The sequence below is a fragment of the Arctopsyche grandis genome, chromosome 12, assembly GCF_051622035.1.
Source record: "Arctopsyche grandis isolate Sample6627 chromosome 12, ASM5162203v2, whole genome shotgun sequence".
NCBI lineage: Eukaryota > Metazoa > Arthropoda > Insecta > Trichoptera > Hydropsychidae > Arctopsyche > Arctopsyche grandis.
In genome coordinates this window covers 26,496,896-26,518,409 of record NC_135366.1, presented here as the reverse complement: position 1 = coordinate 26,518,409, position 21,514 = coordinate 26,496,896, and the positions used below count along the sequence as shown (strand labels likewise).

The window sequence follows — 21,514 nt, the reverse complement described above, 5'->3', positions numbered from 1 at the left end:
AACTAGGGAAATGTTACATTAAATTTTTTTGTTCCGTTTTGCTATGTTTGTATACAACAAATCCTGAAATTTTCATCGTAATCGGTTGAGTGGTTTAGGAGCCTATACGAGACAGACAGACAGAAAAACAGACATTCAATTTTATATATTAACCAGCAGTGTGGTCTCGTGGTGAATGTTGAATTATTTCGTACTTGATGTTACGAGTTCGATTCCGCGCTAAGTCTCGTTGTTGGCCAGGTCGATCGTTTTTTATCAGAATTTGTTCACAATTTTTCTGATTTTTATTGAAACGATTCCTGTAAAATTGGCGTTTCCTTCCCAATTTTCTGTTGCGAACCTTTAGTTATTGTTATATCTTAGGTTTCGCCATATTGCTCACCATATATGTCTCTGTGGTTGTTTATCGAATATAAAATTCGTATTGATACATGAAAGTTATTCATCGTTATTTATCGTATTAATACGATGTTTGTAATATATGTATACTGACCATAGATGCCAGATATTTAGATTTACATGTATCTATATAATAATTATGAGGACCAGGAAGGCGCATTTGGGGTTTACCTGTTAAGCCTTCCTCGTATATTTGTATATATGTATGTAAAATAAATAAAAATATATATATGTACATATATACATATGTAGATCAGCAGGCCCAAATGACACTCTTGTCAAGATGAATCGATTGGTTGTAAGCTTAGGGCATTGTTTAAAATTGATGATTTTTTTAATGTATCGTTTTATTGGTATGACGCAAGTTTATTCATTAGTTTTAACTAAGGAAATGTTAAATTGAAATTTTTTGCTCCGTTTTGCTATGTCGATTTTTGTGGTTCGGTCGCGGTTTTTCCAACTTTCCGTCGAATTTCACCGTCGATTTCGTCCACGGAGCGTGGTGGCCAGATCTTGGTCTGTCAGTGAGTAACCTTCCACGATGGATTGTGCGAAATATGGTCCGTGTGGACAAACGAGAGAGAAGAGATAAATAGCGTGGCGGGGCGAGCTGGCCAACGCAATAGTGGCGTGGACGGGACGCGGACCACACTCGCGCCAGAACCGTACTTACAGATTGCAATTGCACGATGATAGTTACAGTCGAACCTCATTATCGATCCAATAATTAGTCGGTGTACTTAATTTTCGTCGCTATTCAACGAGTCGGTTTCGTAAAAGTGGATGATGTCAACAAAAGTCGCCGTAACTGTTGCTGAAGTGTGTGTGTGTGCTCGATAGATTTGTGTGACTACTTTTGCATTGAAGAAAATCTCCACAAGGTATTTAAGATGTCGATTCAATGTTGTTGTGTGGGATATGCTATACTTTTCAAGCTTATGATCTATTCAATGTGATTCGGTTGATGTGTAAAAGAAAAAAAAAACATGCATTTGAAACAAACAATACTAAACTTTGTTTTGGTTACAGTTTTAAGATCAATTATTCACCTAATTGGGATTTGATAACAAATTTGAACATAAAGAACCAACTTTGAATTAATTTGTATAAAAATCTGAGAAAGTATTGAAAGTATAATAACAAATAAAATTGATTAAATTATAAAATGATATAAACTTTTGTACATTTTACATAAAATAATACTAAACAATGAAAATTTGTTTAAAAAGTCGATACAAAAAAGATTCAGTGTTGATTGAATGTTAAATAAGCGATCGGATTACATATACTGAATGAAAAAAACATAAAAAATCAAGTAAAAAATAGTGCTAATGTAATATTGCATCGAAAATATATATGTAGATGCAAAAGATATCGATTACAATTCATCAGTTTCGAAATTGTCCGACTTGGCCCACTTTTATGAATGAAACGATAATGTCTGAAGTGGATTTTAAGACATTTGATTGAAAATTAAAATGAATTTTACATTTTTCATATCCAAACTAATTCAACAGTGTCTATTCGAGTGGATGGATATCATTTTTAAATATTTGTTTTAAGATTGACAGAAATGCCTATCGTATTGAATCAATATACATATTTACATAACAGATAAGAAATTTAGCATTCATTAAATTAACACGAGTCGATATACAATTCATTATTCAATACGAATTATTATTGTATTCATATTTATGTAATGTTATATAAAGCCGATACAACGTATGGATAATTACGATGATATTTAATCGATCCGATACGCAGTGAGTAAATCGATATATTATTTACATCATAGAGGAAAATTCTAATCAGTGATTGTTAAAATTTTGATTTTTGGTTTGTTGTGTGCGTAGTTATAGTATTGTAAGTGTAAATATGTGTATGAATTGGTTCGAACGTTGAATAATCATAGGAAGTGATGACTATGAGGTGTTTCTATATACGATATGTGAATTGAAATTTTGTGAAATTTCGACTCTTCGGAATGAAATACGCGTTTTGAAATTTTTGCATTGAAATGCACTATACAATGCAGAATTATAATAACGTGACGACCACATGCGATTGTTAGTTTCTATGAAAGAGTGAGTGCTTGTTGTCATAAACAGTAAGGGCAAGGACGAACGAACAATTGCGAAATGGAAAAAAATGACCATTAAATTTTACAGTTGCAAGTGATTTGAACTTGAACTCGGCGAAGAATTTGTTGAACTTGCGGAAATTTATTTGAAAATTGCGAAATTTACGATACAATCAAGGTTAAATAGACTCTCAAGAAGCTAAAATCCCAATAATCCAAAGAAGCTTGCTTATAAACTTGTAAAAGTTCAAGTTTTACAATTTTCGCAAATTAAAATTCAAGGTCGAAAAATATACAATCTAATTTTTCTAATGTTTGTTTGAGTTACAAACAGACAACAATGTTAGAAAACTGAAATTTTAACGTGCCGAAATTCCAACGAAGCAAAATCTCAATTTAGTTTTTAATTTATAGTTCATATTTTAAAATGCTCGAAATTCCAATAAGCGAAATTTCGAAAAACTCTACTTTTAAAGACTTCTTATCGAACTCAGATTATTTTTGAAATTTCGAATATCATCTTGAAAACATGTCAAAATTCAAAAAAGTCGAAATCTGTCGAAATTACAAAAAAGTTTAAGTTTAACTACTTTGAAATTATATGAATTTTTCAAGGAAATTATATGAATTTTACAAAGGCATCTTTTACCAGGCTTGTGAGATTGTACATATATACAAATTCTAAAATTTCAAAAATCTTAAATCTTCGAGACTTCTTATCAAAATTAGATTATATTCGAAATTTCGAGTATCTTCTTGAAAAAAAAACTATTCTTTTTCAGATTACGCATATATGCAGATGCATCTTTTTGCATCTTTTTCCATCCAAAATTTCGGAAATTTAAAATCTTCAAGATTTCTTATCGAAGTTCAAATATCTTCTTAAAAAAAATCGAAATTAAAAAAAGTCAAAATCTGCTGTTAAAGATACAAATTTTTATATTAATATTAAAATGACCTGAACTATTCTTTTCAGATTACGTATATATAGGTACATAAATACATATATATTTAGATGCATCTTGTTGCATCCTTGTGAGATTGTATTGAAATTCCAAGAAGGGAAATTTCGAACAGCTTAAATTTTCAAATCTTCTTGAAAATATGTCGAAATTTAAAAAAAATCTAAATCTGCCGTTAATATCACAATTTGTATTACAAGATTAAAAATAATCTAAACTGTGCTTTTTCGGATTACGTATGCAGATTCATTCTTTGCGTCTTTGTCAGATACATCGATGTTAATTCACAATGCAATAAATGGCCATGCCTCTAACCCATTAACAATAATAAGACAAATCCTCAATTTTTCAACAAAAAATAAAGGATTTGGATTTCGTTAACCGATTACTTATTTTGTTCATTTTCACAAGTGATCCGGCCAGCACTGTGTTAACACCACTTCTTGTTAAAAAAAACTGTCAAAATGTATTATTTCAATTGTGAAATGCTTACATTTGGAATGAAAATTAAATTGTACGTTATTATAAAAACATTACGATTATATTTCTATTTGTGAAGAATTGCAAAAGTTGACAAAAGAAAAAAATACGGATTAAGAAACTAAAAATTGATACATTCATATATGTAATTTTGATTAAATAAAATGTAATGGCGTCTGCACGATCGATCATTGAAACGTAATATCCACTATAATACATATGTATAAGACGTTTAGTTTAATTGAACTGGTATGGATATTCACAGCATCGTTCAACCATGTGTTATATTTTATGTATTATGTATTATATATGAATGCACATAAATCAGATTGTCGGATTTATCATCCCGAAAGTGTTTACTATTCAAGTGAAGCGCTGAAATACCCATCTGAAGAGCACACAAGGCACGAATTTTCGTGCCACGTGAAAACACGAGTTTCCACTTACTTGTTATTAATCATTCGCATGCATGTATGTATGTATGTACATAAAATGTGTTATCTAGGAGAATAAATATTTTCAAAAACGTCAAAAAACCGTTTAAATTTATTCTTAATTTATTACAATATCTATTTGTCTCACCGAAAAAAGATTACGTCTAAGTAAACTTATTCGTTTGTGCGTAAAACAAGATAAACATGGAAACTTTTTGGAAATTGTTTCGTATTCGTAATGTATTTAATGATTAAAGAAAATGTATAAAAAGGTTAAAAAAAAGGTATAACGGTATTTTTTTATCACCAAGTACGTATATTTATTATCCATATGTATATATGCTTTGACTTAAAAGCTTCGCTAATTCAAAATTATACACTTGTTAAATGCTTCAAAGCATTGCTTTTGACCAAAAGTTGATTTTAGACGTTTTAAGAAATACATTGTCCACAATTGGTATGGTTGATTGTAATATTAAATGCCTTTCATTTAATCAAAGTAAACTCAATATATGTATTACAGGATGAATGCATAAGTTATTGCCTGATATTAAATGCTTTTAAAACGATAAACGGGCACGATATTACGCAATCAGCTCATAAAATATATACTAATCATTTATTGAGATAAATATTTATAATATTGACCAATTTGTTAAACACAATAAGAAAAATATGAAGATTTAAGTTTTTTTGTCAAATCCTGGATTATTTTACAGCTTCTTTTCGATCAAATAGGTAGAATATTTAAAAAACATTGCATATAATGACGATGAATGAAGTCTAATGCGCACAAATAAGTGTGAAACGCTGTATGCTCGGCATAATGAGGATAAGAAATGGAATACTTGTGTGAGAAGTATGCATGACAAGGGTAGATGATATATGTAGTTAAGAATATGAAAAAATGTACGGGTCACGTAGTTAAAATAGTGGACGAAAGAAGTGCTCAAATGGTACCTGAGATTATGTAAAAGGGTTAAAAGAAAGCCTCAAGGAAGACGGGTTGATGAAATTAGAAAAATGTGTGGGATGAGATGGATGAGAGTTGCTCAAATCAAGTAGGATGGGTGAGATGAATGATAATTGCTCATCAAAAGCGTGATGGAGAGGTCTTCATTCAATAGTGGATGTGGAATGGCTGTAAATGATGATGACAATATATGTGTATATATATATATATATATATATATATATATATATATATATATATATATATATATATATATATATATATATATATATATATATATATATATATATATATATATATATATATATATATATATATATATATATATATATATATATATATATATATATATATATATATATATATATATAGTAACTTGCGTGCTCCTTGGGTGCTCGAATGGTACCTGAGGGAATGTAGAAGGGTTAAAAGAAGGCCACAAGGAAGACGGATGGATGAAATTAGAAAAATGTGTGGGATGAGATGGATGAGAGTTGTTCAAATCAAGTAGGATGGGTGAGATGCATGATAATTGCTCATCAAAAGCGTGATGGAGAGGGCTTCATTCAACAGTGGATGGAAAATGGCTGTAAATGATGATGATAATATTTATAATGACTTGCGTGCTTGTTTCTGAAAAGTATTATAGTATTATATTGTATAACGTATATGAATGGAAGCGTGTTGGAGAGGTCTTAATCTAGCAGTGGATGGTGAATGTCTGTAAATGAATGATGATGATATAATAACTACATAGTTTTAACTTTGAAAAGCTTGAATAATTACCGAATGGAAACATACAGAAAAAGACAATCAATTACTATGCATTATTATATGTAATAATAAATAAAAAAACATTCTTTTGTTACAGATAGTTGAATCATAAATTTCATTAGGGTCATAAAAGAGATCGAATAAAATGATATTATCAATAAAGAAAATATGGAAAGTATGGTGTTACGGAGACGTTTACATGGTAAGTAGATTTTAATCATATTTTATTAAAAAAAATATATTTTTATATGTATGTATGTACATATTCTATGATTAGCCTAACAGTCGAAAATTACACTTAAAGCCACACATTTAGTATAATGTCACCCTTGCTTAGCCCCGATAATATCATCATCATCATCATCATCGCGTTGCATAATCTAAGCGTACGTTCGGGAACAGTACCAGTCACTATGCACAATACATACATATAACGAGCCAGTTAAGTGTATAATTTTGCTTCACCTTGACAGTGGGACTGGCGAATGATTCGCACGTGTGGTTCAACTCGCGTGTATAATATGGATTTTTTTCCACATAATAAAACAATCGTTTTTGCATTCTCAGGTTTTGGCAGCTCTGGCTGCGCAGTCTGTGAATATTTCCGTGGGTCTCTGTCAGGGGTATTCAGCAGTGATGCTGCCAAAACTGGCACAAGACAGGCCAGACTATACAGACGAGCAAGCTTCTTGGATAGGTAAGCATTCCAAAAGTCGAATTGACAAACTGGTGGCAGCAGCGTCAATGTCATCTTAACACTATCAAATAAATCATCAATACATTTTTTGATAGTGATCTTTGATAGCTCAATTAAAAAACTATTGACCCAGATTCCTCGATCAAATAAGCCGCTTATCGTTCATAGAACGATTCCAAATTATGAAATGAAACCGCCTCATGGGAAATTCACACATTTCCAAACAATTCCAATGGAAAAATGACTCAAATATGAATAGAGTCATAAGAAGCGTGACGCTTTCTCAGCGACAATTGAAAGACACAGGATGCGACCAAGAGGGAATTCAAGCATTTTAAAAACACTCAAATTAGGTCAATTTTTAGCGTTGCGAACAATGGCAGGAATCATTTCGATGACGCAAAGTGTCACATCGCAATTGCGGAAAAAAACCATGTTGATTTGATTAAGATTTCAATCCAAATTGAGCTGCAGACAATCGCAAATGCCATTAAACACAATTGCAGACGAACGAGAGCACGTGTCGTATGATTTGAGCCTTTTTTTTTCTGTTTGCAGCTAGTTTAGGAGTCATTTCGAATCCTTTCGGAGCTCTGCTGGGTGGGGTCCTTGTGGATGCTGTAGGCAGGAAGATCACCCTGCAAGCTATCGTCATACCAAATCTGATAGGATGGATCACTATAGCTCTGTCCTCTACTTTTATAGAGTTATGCATCGGACGATTGGTAACCGGATTTTCAATAGGTAAATATAAATATGATAGACAATAGAGAACAATCGCAATTGTGTTGTGGATTTGAGCAAAACATTGAATTCTTTTGTAGGTATGAGCACTGCTACTTATATTTACGTAGCTGAAGTGGCAACTCCAGCTGCAAGAGGAGTTTTGGCAGCTGTAGGACCTGCTCTAGTTTCGTTCGGAATATTTTTGGTATATGTATTGGGTTCTTATCTTCATTGGAAGACTGTTGCTTCAATATGTGCTGGCATTTCGATAATAACTCCGATACTGATGCAGTGGGTTCCTGAATCACCGTATTGGCTAGCTTCTAGGGGAAGAGTCAAAGATGCTTACCAGGCAATGTACTGGCTGCGTCAAAACAACAACACAGCCCAGAAGGAACTAGACGAGTTTTCCAAAGGAAATACAGAAACTAAAGATTCAATTCTGAACAAGTTCAGAACAATCGGAAGATGGTCTGTAATACGCCCTTTCATCATCTTAGTGACTTTCTTCTTATTCCAAGAACTTTCTGGGATTTATATCATATTGTATTACGCCGTGGACTTTTTCAAAGGTGTGGGTACTAGTATGAACGCCTACAGTGCGTCGATGATAGTCGGAAGTTTGAGGGTTGTTATGGGGGTAATAGGAGCTTGTTTGATCAACCACGTGAGGAGGAAAGTTTTGGCGACGGTCAGCGGTGTACTTTTGGGTATTACCATGCTAATAGCAGCCACGAGTGACTATTTCGGAGGTGGTCCAACTTTGAAGCTGGTATGTGTCTTGGCGCATGTTTCTGCGAGTATGATCGGGTTCCTGCAGCTTCCCTGGATTATGTCTGGTGAATTGTATCCGCAGAAGATTAGAGGGATAATGTCTGGGACCACGACCTGTTGCGCTTACATCTTGATCTTCTTGAACATCAAGACTTATCCGGAACTTGCTGGAGCTATAGGCCAGAATGGGACGCTTTACATGTTCGCATGTGGGGCGATTTTGGGTGCTGTTTTTTGCGCTATATTCCTGCCGGAAACTAAAGGGAAATCTCTATCTGAGATAACGATGGGTTTCGAGTCTGCTAAAGAAGACATTCAGCAACAGTGTGATTCAAATAAATCGACTGCGACTTCGGTGGATAGTGTCAAAAATAGCGAAGCCAAGTTGAGTGTTTGAAAGTACATATACGGTTGACTTGAATGATTGTGATAAGTAAAATCCTCGAAACGAGGTGTTGATAATTCCAAATAATATTTATTTTTAATGTAAAATTGTTATAAGCGACGCATCATGCGAATTTTCCGCGGACGGGAAGTGTTCAGTTCGTACAAATGAGATCGAATTGAACTTCCGGTCCAAGTTGCGTAAGATGGACATTACGAGTCGTTGTGATTTAGAGATAGCTTTTTAATACTATATATGTAAATGTGAAGAGGAAAGGAAAAAGCGCCTGTGATAATTTTTTTACTAAAGAATTGTGGTTGATTAATCAAAGCTTACTTATGTGATGCAAATTAGGTAGGAGTTGCAATATCACAAACCCATTGCAATAATTTTAAGTAATATATACAAAAAAAAAAAACATAATTTACGCCGTTCAAACATGTACTATGTATTATGTAAGTAAAATACCATTAAAAAAAACGTAAAAACGCAGACACGTGTTACCATTTAAGTAGCTTCTCAAGCAAAAAATTCTTTAAAAATAAACAGCATCATTTGTATACGTATATTAAAACTGCTGTACACAAAACAAACAGTATTATTAGTTTCTTTTTTTTGTACTAATTTTGCATAAATGTATGTAATGCAAAATTTATTATGTGTAATTAAATAAAGTATCTAGTATTTGAAAGAGTGTGATTATTAATTAAAGATATTGAACCAATCAAAATTGTATTTATATGTTAAGACGCAGCGTGCGGGTTACGGAGCGCCGAATCTATGCGAATGCGCCGACCACTCATTATTGCGTTTTAGCCTTGTGAATTGTAAAAAAACAATGATAAATATGACAATTAAAAAGTACACAGGGTGAAATCGACACCGCCATGATCACTATTGAATATTAAATGCTCGTAGCAATTGCTAATAGCTAATAGCAAACAATATATATACAGGTTTTTTCTTGATTCTACCACCCAAACATTAAAGTTTCTTTCGAAATCATATATTAAATTGAATAATACATATGCATGTATGTCAGCGACATTGAATTAAAAAAATACATTACATACTAGCAACACTGCCACTTATATGTATGTAAATGTTTGAAAATGTTGCTCGTCTAAGCGAACTTTTAGTGGAAGAAGCGATTTATATATCAAGACCTGATTGATAGTCATAATGATGGACTTTAATAAGCCCATCTATCGAATGGTTTAATATTATAACATAAGACTTTTATTTAAATTAATATGATATAATATTAATGCTTGATGATTAAATGAAAATGTTTGTAAGGATGGTTGGATATTTATTAATGAAATATAAAAAAAAAATACTGTACCATAAAAAATAGTACTAAAATTGAATCGGCGTAAATAATCGTGAATTAAAAGTCCGGATATCAGAGCGTTTCGACCGTCATTGTATTAAGTTATAATTCGATTTATTTATTTTTCACCTGTGAAACAATCATTTCCGGAATTTGCAAACACTTTACACAGTTTTACACAACCAGTGCCGATCGGTGCGTACTTTTTTGCTGTCTGCGTTTCATACACGAAAGAGTTCTTTGTTCGATTCGGTTATGTAAGTCAATTTTGTACTAGAATTTTTATGACCCCAACATTGTCCAAGATTGTCAGTATAATTTGACGATTTATACTTGACCGACATTATCACATCCTGGCCCGTATCACATCTGAAGTGTAAGTGACCGCGTGGCACTCGCTTATTATCCTCGGGAGTGCAGACAGACGCACATGATTGGTGGCAATAAACTGTAATAATCTGGAGATTATTATCAGATCAGAGGAGTGAGTCGTAGTGTGAAAAATTGACACAAATTGCGAACGGATGTGTCTGGCGTTCGTCGGCCGGAATTTTCTTAAATACGCCGAAACGATCGCTTTTTTAATTCTATTGAATAGTTGAGAATGTACCTGGTTTGTGGTATTCCATACTTGATGCCGACTCCGACCCTCGGCAGAGCTTTGATGACTTTCTTGACTGTCGTCTGATCAGGGAAGGCAAACATAATTGACGCTGAAATGATAATAGAGACATTTATTAGAGCATGAAAAATTCACTTGTACAATAATGTATGTAAATTGTTGATGTTCGTTTGTAAGTTTAATATTCAAAATAATTTAAATAATAATAGTTTTAAAAAATATCACTAGATGTCTCTATATATATATCATATTATAAAATAAATAATAAAATTTGGTACACGTCTTGAATAAATTTAGTTTCATAAAAAAAACTATAGATGTCTCAATACAGTTTTCATACAACTTTTCATAGAAAAAGCTTAAAATACATTTTCATCAATTAATTGAGTACATATAAAATTTTTTCAATTTTAAATAAAATAAAATACAAAACATGTCTCAATACATTTAAAAAATCTGATTATTTTTTTTAAATAAATGTGTATGAAATTAGATATTTCAATGAAATTTAATACTTTTAAAAAAAATATGTAATTAATTGAATTGTAATATCGTATTAAATATTCACATGCGTAATATTTCAATATGTGTCTAATATATTGAAAAAAAAAAAAGTATACATATATTGCATTTGAAAAAGATAATATGAATGTAATACTCACTTCTACTAGCAAGGAATATCTCAATGGCGACATTTTGCAAGAGGTATCGTCGTGAAAATATAGCCCGAACTTCGCTAAAGTACCACTTGCCGTGAAGATGATCGCAATACTTGAGCACCTGTAACCAAAAAAAAGGAAACACAAATGAGTTCACATACTACCAGTAATAGATCAAAACTTAGTTTATTGTTATCACTAAAAAAATAGTAATAAAAGTGAAAAATAGACAGGCTTGATATATGGATAACGAGCAGACAACTTATTCTAAACGCATATGTCGTAACGAGTCGATAAAATTTATACGTCAAAAGCGTCTCCGGACGTTTAAGAGGCGCAGGTAATTTTATTTGGTATAAATAATATAATGGTTGTATAAAAAATAATTAATTTATGGACGAGCCAGTAATATCCTGTGTATGTGTGTGATACGCGTGAAATAGAGAGGCTGTAAAACGTTACAGACTGACAGGTGACACGAAAAAAATTAGTAGAACCGGTGACGAATGTCTTCCGAGTATAAAAAGGCATAACACACACGCGCATAAAATGTATAAATAAATATAAATATATATGTATGCATAAAAAAAAATACAAAATACAATACTAATAAAAGGTGATAAATGTCCACCTCGGCTCGATGCTCTCGTAAATTATATTCAAAATAAAAATTTATTTATATGAGAACTTGCGTTCGAGAACTTATACGAATGCCGAGAGCATATAAAAATATAATTTGGACAAAATGTTGTAAAACATACAATAAAAGTATTAAGATTTTCGCAAACGTTTTATTTGTTTTGATCGTTTGTTGTTAATAATCCGCTCGGTGAATTTCATTTTGATGATGAGAGCATACATTTGTGAGATTTTATTTGTTTGAATCGCTTCTTAATCCATATACATCTACAATTATATTGTATATAAAAGCGGAAAACATTCACCAGAGCAGACGTTAAGCTTATTATATGTATGTATGTATATAAAGCAGTGGCGTGGGGTCAATTTTAAAACACAGGATTAAGTATGAACAGAGATATATTTTCAATTTTTGAATTATAATAATCTGTTTTGAAGGGATGAGTCGAATTTTTCATTAAACAGAAATATCCCAAGTAGCCTAATTTTCTTCAAAACATCTTGTTTATCTTCAAAGCTTATTCTTCTGAATGATTTGTAGAACAATCGACTGAGAATGTTTGATAGACACGACTAAATATAAAATTTATTTATTTATTTTTTAAATATATATGTATATATACCAGGAAGGCGCAACAGGTAAACCCCAATGCAAACAATGTAGCATTTTTTTATTACATACATCACTGAATTTGGAGATTTAGAGAGACATCTATACTAATACATAAATCATATTCAGATAGTGGTGACATATATAGTGGTTAGGGTGGTTGTTGTCAATTTGATGGAGGAACCGTTTCAACAATGAAATCAGATAAACTAGCAAACTCTGATAGGAAACGATCGACTTGGAGTCACAAATATCCAAGTCTGGCCAGCAGCATTAAAGATTAGCACGGGATCAAATTCGGCAATCTCTCGGTGCTTAATATAAACGCAACTATCGAGCCATGCTGCTTGCTTTTTTGTCTTTGAAGGAACTCCTTTACACAACAATTCGCCAGTACCACGAAGGGAACATAATTGAGACGTGCAAGCGAACGACGCGGCGGACCATACCATAGCAATCCACTACTACTACTACAACTACCCCAGGTAGGCCCGAATCCGGTTTCTGAACTTCGATTATCCGAGTAAATAATATCAATATGGACAACTTTTAATGATTTGAATTAATCGTAATTGAAATGTTGATATTTTAAATTTAAAATCTCATTAAATTAAATATAAACTCTTGATAGTGAATTTTAACTTAAAGTCGCATTCAATAAAAGTCAACTTAAATGAGTGCATCGTCTTTTGGAAAGAAAAAACCGAACCCCATTAAATTGATATTAATTGAATTAATCACTTACTATATGCTTCGATAGTATAAGTTATAATATAAAAAATATATATACATATATCGGAGAGGTTATTTACGATACGAGCGATACATTCGAATGCCTCGATACTGGAAGGAGTATATAATATACACAAGCGGTTTACGAGCAATAAATATGTTATTGCTTTATAGGGTTTGTAAATCTGACGAGATTCCCGGGCAGGATCATTCAAAAGCGGGTGATTTACAATGCCCTGGACAAAATTTCGATTTATTGGCTGGGAACGTGTAGCTTCGATATCCGTAATAAAACATGCATCTAAATACGGTTCGATTAGTCGATACTAAATACCGATTCGATTCCAGTTTATATGTAGACATGTAGTATGTACATATGTGTTGTTTTCCCTAGCGATTTGGACGCATGCGCCATTTTATGTGTTCGACGGCCATTTTGGTGAAATGGCGGCGTGGCGCGAATCCGAGTGAAAGGTCGAAGAAGTGCGAGTGAGATGGTAGGTGAAAGTTATCGGATTTGGGGGCGGAAAAGCTCGCCGGAAAATTGCTACGTGGTGGAAGAGCGCCGATCAATGTTTCCGCAGAGGAAAAGCCATTCATTTTGTGTAGGCATGCGCCGTGGAAATGGCCAATGCCAGAGGTGTGTGAATCTACTATACTATGCAAGGTTACATGTTGTAATGTATAGATAATTTTATTCTACCTAACTTTTTAGGATTTTATAATTGTGTTACTAAAATTAATACATGTTCGTATAAACGTATGTTATATAAAGACGAATGATTATTATGAATTAATTATCCAAATCTACAGTTTTCAATTTAAAATTATCAAAATTAGTATACTATTATATATCACGGTACTATAATTAAGATCGTAGATTAGAAAATTTATTGAAAATGTTCAATTTTTTAAAACTTTTTTGCCTAGATGATCTATCTTTTGAATCTACTTTCATATTAAAAATAAATGTATGAAATACATTATAATATAAATAATTTTAAGGTACATGTAATGCATTTTTTTTTAATAAAAGCTTTTTAATAGTGTTGCGTAGGAATGGGTTCAGGATCCAAATGAGAGACTAAAGTCGCTTCACATCATTTCTTCAACGATCCCAGAGGTCCAGACGGAACCACCGCCCATTCCAGAATAATCTGATCTACCGTGTGTACTTCCTTATAAAGGACAAGTTGCACAGCACAGCTTCTCCGATCTATTAATATGTCTATTGTCTAGGCACTTAAAGATCTACCCTGGTGAGTCTATTGTTTACGCACGCACTCGCCCAGGTATGTGAGAACTCTAGCGTTGCCTTTGTTCGGCAACTTACTCGGTCTCGTTAGCCTAATCCGGGATCTCTATTGTTCACCCACGAATAGACAGTGGATACTCTCTCTCTCTCTTTATCTCTCATGTTCCCACGTTACAATAGCTTTACTCTGTTTGGACAATCTTTATACTATTGTAACGTATACTAAACAGAGCCGCCGAGTAACTGCGAGCGGATTAAGACGGGTAGACGTCCTGAGAGACCGTGAGACCGGTGTAAGTGGTTTTAGGGATTAGCGACGAGCTAAGTGCATGAAAGCTAAACAATGATTGCACTTCTCATACCGTGGGAATACATATCCGAATACGTGACTATACTGTAGGTAAACAGATTAGACGTCCTGAGAGATCTACCCCTTATAAGGCGGTACGTAGGCGATATCATGTCATTCTGGATTGAACACTAGCAATACGTGTAACTCCTTAATCATCAATAAATGCTGTGAAACGACTGTTGGCCTTTTTCTTGGATCCTCCACCCACCCCTACGCAACACTGGTCGTCAGAAGTGGGATCCAAGATGGGCCGTGGAACAAAGTCACCAGCGAAGGAAGAGAAGCTACAGCGAAGCCATCTTCGGGAGCTGTAGGAGAGAGTTCGAGCCATGGAGACACGAAACAAAAAAATGCAGTTTTCACTGCAACACACAGAATCGGTCATCACATTTTCGGTTGTGGAATTGCAGTTATCACTGCAACTCGACTTTGACATTATCGGCGGTGGCCGCCAAGAAGTCATCGGGATGACGGAAGGAGGTTACGAAACGGGAGGTTTCGTACAAGTGCTGCCGGGAGAGGACAACTTGAGGCGTTGTCAAGGGCAACATCGGAGAGCAGCATCCGGCAATTGCAGAGTCATCCAAAGGGCGACCGAGACGAGGGCAGTTCGCCAATTCGCCGCAAGTAGCAATAATTAGCGGCTGTAGGTGACGACGATCCACGGGAAAGCATCGTCGTCAGAAGAGGAGTGGAGATCAGGAATGGGGAGGAGCAAGAATTCATCGGGATGACGGAGGGAGGTTGCGAAACGGGAGGTTTCGTGCAGGTGCTGCCGGGAGAGGACAACTTGAGGCGTTGTCAAGGGCAGCATCGGAGAGCGGCATCCGGCAGTTGCAGAGTGGTCCAGGGGGCGACCGGAACGAGGGCGGTTCGCCAATTCACCGCGGGTGGCAGGAATTAGCGGCTGTAGGTGGCGTCGATCCACGGGAGGGCGTCGTCGTCAGAAGAGGAGCGGAGATCGACTACAACTGAGAGATGTCGATTACAAGCCACTATTCCCTTCAACTGTTTGTTGAGGGCAGATGTCAACGAACTGAGAAAAAAAATCTAATTGGAAACTAGTCGAGTCTAATTGGAAGAGTCGGAAAGTAAACGGATTGAAATGGAATTCAATCGGAACCATGCAACGGCAGAGAGGCACATTTATCAGATTGGATAAATGTTGGTTGGTCAGTCGGCGGAGTCAATCAAGTCACTTTTGGGAGGATAGAGGCACCGCTTCAGAGGGAATGGCAACGGAAGCACGTTCTGGGTGGAAAGTTGGTCTGCAGCAAGATGCTGGGCCACATGAGAGGAAGACGGGGCCACCGCAACAAATTTGGACGTTGGGGAAACGAGCGACTTGGATCAACCACGTGAGGGCATTTGAAACCGAAGAAACGCCAGATCGCGACTTCAACGAGAGAGAGTGGAACAATTGATATACGTCAACATCGAAAAAAATCTAGTTGGAAACTAGTGGAAACACGAGTACCTGAAAAAATACATGGACAGTTGCAGCAGTGTTTAGATCATCTCGCAGATGTAACGGGAAAATACATCAGAAAGAAATGGATTTCAGTTGGGTCAATGGAACGGAAAAGAAGCACATTCAACAGAGTGGCAGACTGTTGGGTGCATATTTACCAAGGTCAATGGAACGGAAAAGAAACACAACCAGCAGAGTGGCAGACTGAGGTGTGCACATTTTCCAGGGTCAAGGGAACGGAAAAGAAGCACCACCAGCAGAGTGGCAGACTGAGGGGTGCACATTTTCCAGGGTCAACCGTCACTTTTGTGAGGATGGTGGCGATTCTTGTGGGACATGGCTTTGGAGCACGTTCTGGGTTGAACGTTGGTCTGCAGCAAGATGCTGGGCCACATGACAGAGGAACACTGGGCCACCGTAGCAAATTTGGACGATGGTGACACGAGAGACATGGACCAAGTCACTTTTGTGAGGATGGGAGCCATTCTTGTGGGACATGGCTTTGGAGCACGTTCTGGGTTGAACGTTGGTCTGCAGCAGGATGCTGGACCACATGACAGGAATACGGGGCTGCCATAGCAAATTTGGACTTTGGTGATACGAGCAACATGGACCAAACACGTGAGAAAATTTTGGACCGAAGAGCTGACAAAGAATGATTTCCAAATGTAAAACATCGGATGACTAATTTTAGGGGATTAGAAATATAACTGTAATTGTTTCCATTGTAAAGGTGACGTAAAGTGAAGTGTAATGAAAGTTTTATGTAATTGTTTCCATTGTAAAGGTGTCGTAAATTGAAGTTTAACGAAAGTTTTCATGTAATTGTTTCCATTGTAAAGGTGACGTAAATCGTAGTGTAACGAAATTTTAAATGTTTTTGTTTACATTGTAAAGGTGTCGTAAATTGAAGTTTAACGAAGGTTTAATGTAATTGTTTAAATTGTAAAGGTGACGTTAATCTAACTGTAACAGAATTTAAATTGTAAAGGTAACGTTAATGTAACGGTAATAGATTTTAAATGTCATTGTTTCCATTGTAACTGTAAAGATAACGACTGTAATGGTAAATGTAACTGTGACTGATATCGAAGATAAATGTAACTACTGCAGATTTATCAGTTATGATTTGTTGGTCAATCGGGACGATTTGACCTAAGTGGGGGGCAATGTAACGTATACTAAACAGAGCCGCCGAGTAACTGCGAGCGGATTAAGACGGGTAGACGTCCTGAGAGACCGTGAGACCGGTGTAAGTGGTTTTAGGGATTAGCGACGAGCTAAGTGCATGAAAGCTAAACAATGATTGCACTTCTCATACCGTGGGAATACATATCCGAATACGTGACTATACTGTAGGTAAACAGATTAGACGTCCTGAGAGATCTACCCCTTATAAGGCGGTACGTAGGCGATATCATGTCATTCTGGATTGAACACTAGCAATACGTGTAACTCCTTAATCATCAATAAATGCTGTGAAACGACTGTTGGCCTTTTTCTTGGATCCTCCACCCACCCCTACGCAACACTATTATGGCCGCTCTCCACCTTAATATAGTATATAAATTTGTATAAATAGAGGGCTACCGACAGTTTACTTATCGCTAATTAATAGTGTCGACCTAACACTAATAGGTGATGTGCCAATCACCATACTCCAGCCGGCAGTCCCTCTTCCACATTACTGCAAATAAAGGAAAGTACACAAAAGAAAGGAATAATCATTACTAATTACCAACTACACATTTCTCCACTGTTAGTTCAATGCAATTTCTGCCCGTCAAAAAATTTTTATCTGATTTTGAACCACTTCCACTCTTTGGATCGCATTGATATTTTTTCGACATAGCTAACATTGAAGTAAGCTAATGTCTCCACATAAAGCTAGAAGAGTTAAACCATTAACAAACTCAGATCAGTGTCAGATCGAAGCGATAACATGAAGCGAAGCCCCCTTCACAACTTAATCAAAAGTAAATTTTCACTCTTATTTTTTTTGATAGTTTTGCAATATAAAAAAACGTTGTTAGCTCAAATCTGTACCATCGCTTTTCCTCACAAATCTCACTCCCTGGAGTGTTTTCGGTGATATGTTATTCTTGTATTGACATATGTAGGTCTGACAGTGATCGATAATGGTGAATTGAAGAAATGTGGGAGAAATTTGTCTAAATAATAAGATACTCGTATTACGAACTAATAGTGACATAAAAACACGCCAATTACAGCTAGAGTTCAACCAAGGCATGTCCTGCCTTTTGAGTGTATTCTTATTGGAGATAAGAGAAATACACACAACAGTGCAGCAGTCTCCTGGCATCCAAACTTTCAAAGGCACTCAAGAAGAACTCGAGTAAAATAACTCAACAAAATAGGTATTTGTATGTTATTCAAGGGTGCTGTTAAGATCGTATGAATTGAAAACGACATGAAGATACCCCCAACACAGTCGAAATCACGGTCGCATCCCATGCTGCACTTTTTGTGTTCACAGTGTGTTCTTTACCATTAGAGATAAATTTATCCATTAAATGAACATTAGTTGATTGTTTCCTTGAATGGAATTCCTTTATTATATGCAAACGATACGTAGGAATATCAAAATGGATATACATTTGTACATAAAAATGTAGATTATTGTTATATAATATTTGAAACTGCGAAATTAAAGCATTGGACATCTGAATATAGAATGGTAGCTTTAGTTGAACAAAGCCATCGAAGTTAAATTGGAAAAGGAAACACGATTTCTTATGAATATTCAATATATAAATGTTGAATTCATAAGTTGCTAAAGCGATTTTGATACATGCATAAGAAGTGCATTAAAAAAGCAGTGAGCAAACACAACACTGCTAATCCGAAGGAAATAGTATCGGCGCACAATATGTTTCCGTTTAACGAGGAACAACATACATACAGAAGAAGCCCTCTAACCAGTGATTTCCCGAAGGATTTGTGCAAAAGAGGGTGAGCCAAACCCGGTGTGGATGGGGTCTGGAGCAGCCGTGACAGCTCATCTATTTCGGGTCACGTCGAGTGTGAAATGGAATCCTGAAGTAATTTCACTGAGATTTTTACTAACGACCTTAATGGACGGGGTGGAGATGAACCCACCCCTATAATCAAGTACACGTATATACAGAGATTTCAACAAATTTGTAAAATTTCTAAAAAATAACAATAGGGATTATCAAGCGAAGGGATATATGTACATATGTACATATGCGTGGTTGATTGACGGGTGAATGAGCAGTCATGAAGGGGGTGTGTGGTTGTTTTTTTTTTATCCGCGAAGCGTAATGATGCAATGTGACGACATAATAAGGAGCAAAGTGTGACATGTGTGTTTATTCATTACGATTAAAAGGCTGGGGGATGTCGCCGGTATTCCCCGATTGATGATTCTGTAGTGATTGCGGTTCGTATTACACGTCAAAAGTGACGATGGGTGAAATCGCGATGATTTTTAGAGTAAATAATGAGTTTGAATAATGCTTTTTGTACAGTGTTTGTACGGAGATGATAATTTAGCATTATGTATAGATATCATCTCTGCATCTCAGCCCACACATTTTTCTAATTTCAACCATCCATCTGTCTTGTGACCTTCTTTTACATCCTCTCGGGTACCATTTGAGGACTTCTTTTGTCCATAACTAGCAGCATAGATCAATGCTTTCGATGACTTTGATGTGGGTTATAACCCTGGTGTGTGCTGCTGGCCAGACCTTGGAAATGTGACTCAAAGGTCGATCATTTCACATTAGAGTTTGCCAATTTATCTGATTTCTGTCCATCTGCCTTATGTCCTTCTTTTACATCCTCTAGGATACCATTTGAGTGCTTCTTTCGTCCATAACCAGCAGCATAGATCGATGGTTAGCTTGTAATTCTTTCAATTGTATGGTCACGGGTCCTATCCCGGGGTGTGCTGTTGGCCACACATTGGATTTGTAACTCAAAAGTCAAACGTTTCCTATCAGAGTTTGCCAATTTATATGATTTCATTGAAACGTTTCCAACAAATTGGCAACCCTGTCCTAGCACTTTCGCAAAAATTCGAGCTATTCAGCATCTCGATTTTTACTGATGCTGCAAAAGTTTGTACATAGATGTCTCTGTGGCTAATCGTTTGATCATAGATGTTGTCAGAGCGTTCCGTCACCTTTTTGTCTCAGCATTTTTTATGTTTCAAACGAATCTAATATATAATTTCGAAAGAGACTTTGTATGTAATATGTATATATTTATATATGTAAGTATCTTTGGTTGGAAACTTCGTAAACAAAACAAAGTCTCTATGTCGACAATTCAATTGGTTGAATATTATTTTTTTTTCGAATTAAATAAATTTAATAAAAAAACAAATGAATATTTACTATTAGATTCGCTATGTTTAAGCTTTTAATATCACAAATACTGAGCGAAACCGGGTAAAACAACTAGTATTCTATATATGTATGTAATATAATTTGAATATAATCTTTTCCAATAAAAACTTGACAAGTGAGTTCCGGCACTTTTTTTTCAAAAAAAAGCCCTGGATTTCGTGTTTAATAAACGTGTGTACCTTTTCAGATAATTACTAATATATATGTATAGCACACAAGCAATCTGTTGATGAGTGTGCATGATTGGTTGAAAAAATGATTACGAGACTTGCTCACTGCTCATTCTCTCCACTATAAGTACATATATGTATATAAACTACCCTTGTCATACTTCTCATCCACGTATCCAGTTCTCTTTATGTTGAGTATACAACTTTCCATATACATATGTATGAATCTTTATCTAGAATATACTTATAAAAGAAACTAAAATTTTAGAAAAAAGTTAGAGAAACACTGACCACATAGTACATACACTACAATACATTTCTAAAATGATCAAACATCACATAAACCTATCGAGAACACGTGTACCAAAGTTATTTACGTGCGAACCCATCAGTTGTCCATAATAACACACACAACTACTACCGCTTTTGTTTTCCGTATCTAATTCGACACAAGTGATACCTGCTTTTCAGAACTAATGGTGCCCAAACACGAACCCATCTACCTACGTTTGCTGCACTTTAATTGAATTATAGCAAGGTCACCACCATGCATTTATTTATAAACACACACACACATACGTGAAATA

At 35.2% G+C, this 21,514-nt stretch overlaps 2 protein-coding genes across 2 annotated transcripts in view; one reads left to right on the top strand and one right to left on the bottom strand.

The window, feature by feature from the left end:
• rg (A kinase anchor protein rugose) overlaps window positions 1-21,514 on the bottom strand; it is a 748,758-nt gene that overhangs the window by 31,502 nt on the left and 695,742 nt on the right. The window contains exons 35-36 of the mRNA XM_077443290.1: window positions 11,305-11,422; window positions 10,631-10,733 (exon numbers count right to left, since the gene is read on the bottom strand). Of these exons, the coding sequence (XP_077299416.1) occupies window positions 10,631-10,733; window positions 11,305-11,422 (221 nt within the window). The remainder of the gene's footprint in view (window positions 1-10,630; window positions 10,734-11,304; window positions 11,423-21,514) is intronic.
• Window positions 1,151-9,093, top strand: LOC143920407 (facilitated trehalose transporter Tret1-like). Its single transcript, XM_077443291.1, has 5 exons — window positions 1,151-1,280; window positions 6,203-6,307; window positions 6,673-6,802; window positions 7,361-7,546; window positions 7,627-9,093. The coding sequence occupies exons 2-5, from the start codon at window positions 6,251-6,253 to the stop codon at window positions 8,697-8,699; spliced, it is 1,446 nt and encodes a 481-aa protein (XP_077299417.1). The 5' UTR covers window positions 1,151-1,280; window positions 6,203-6,250; the 3' UTR covers window positions 8,700-9,093.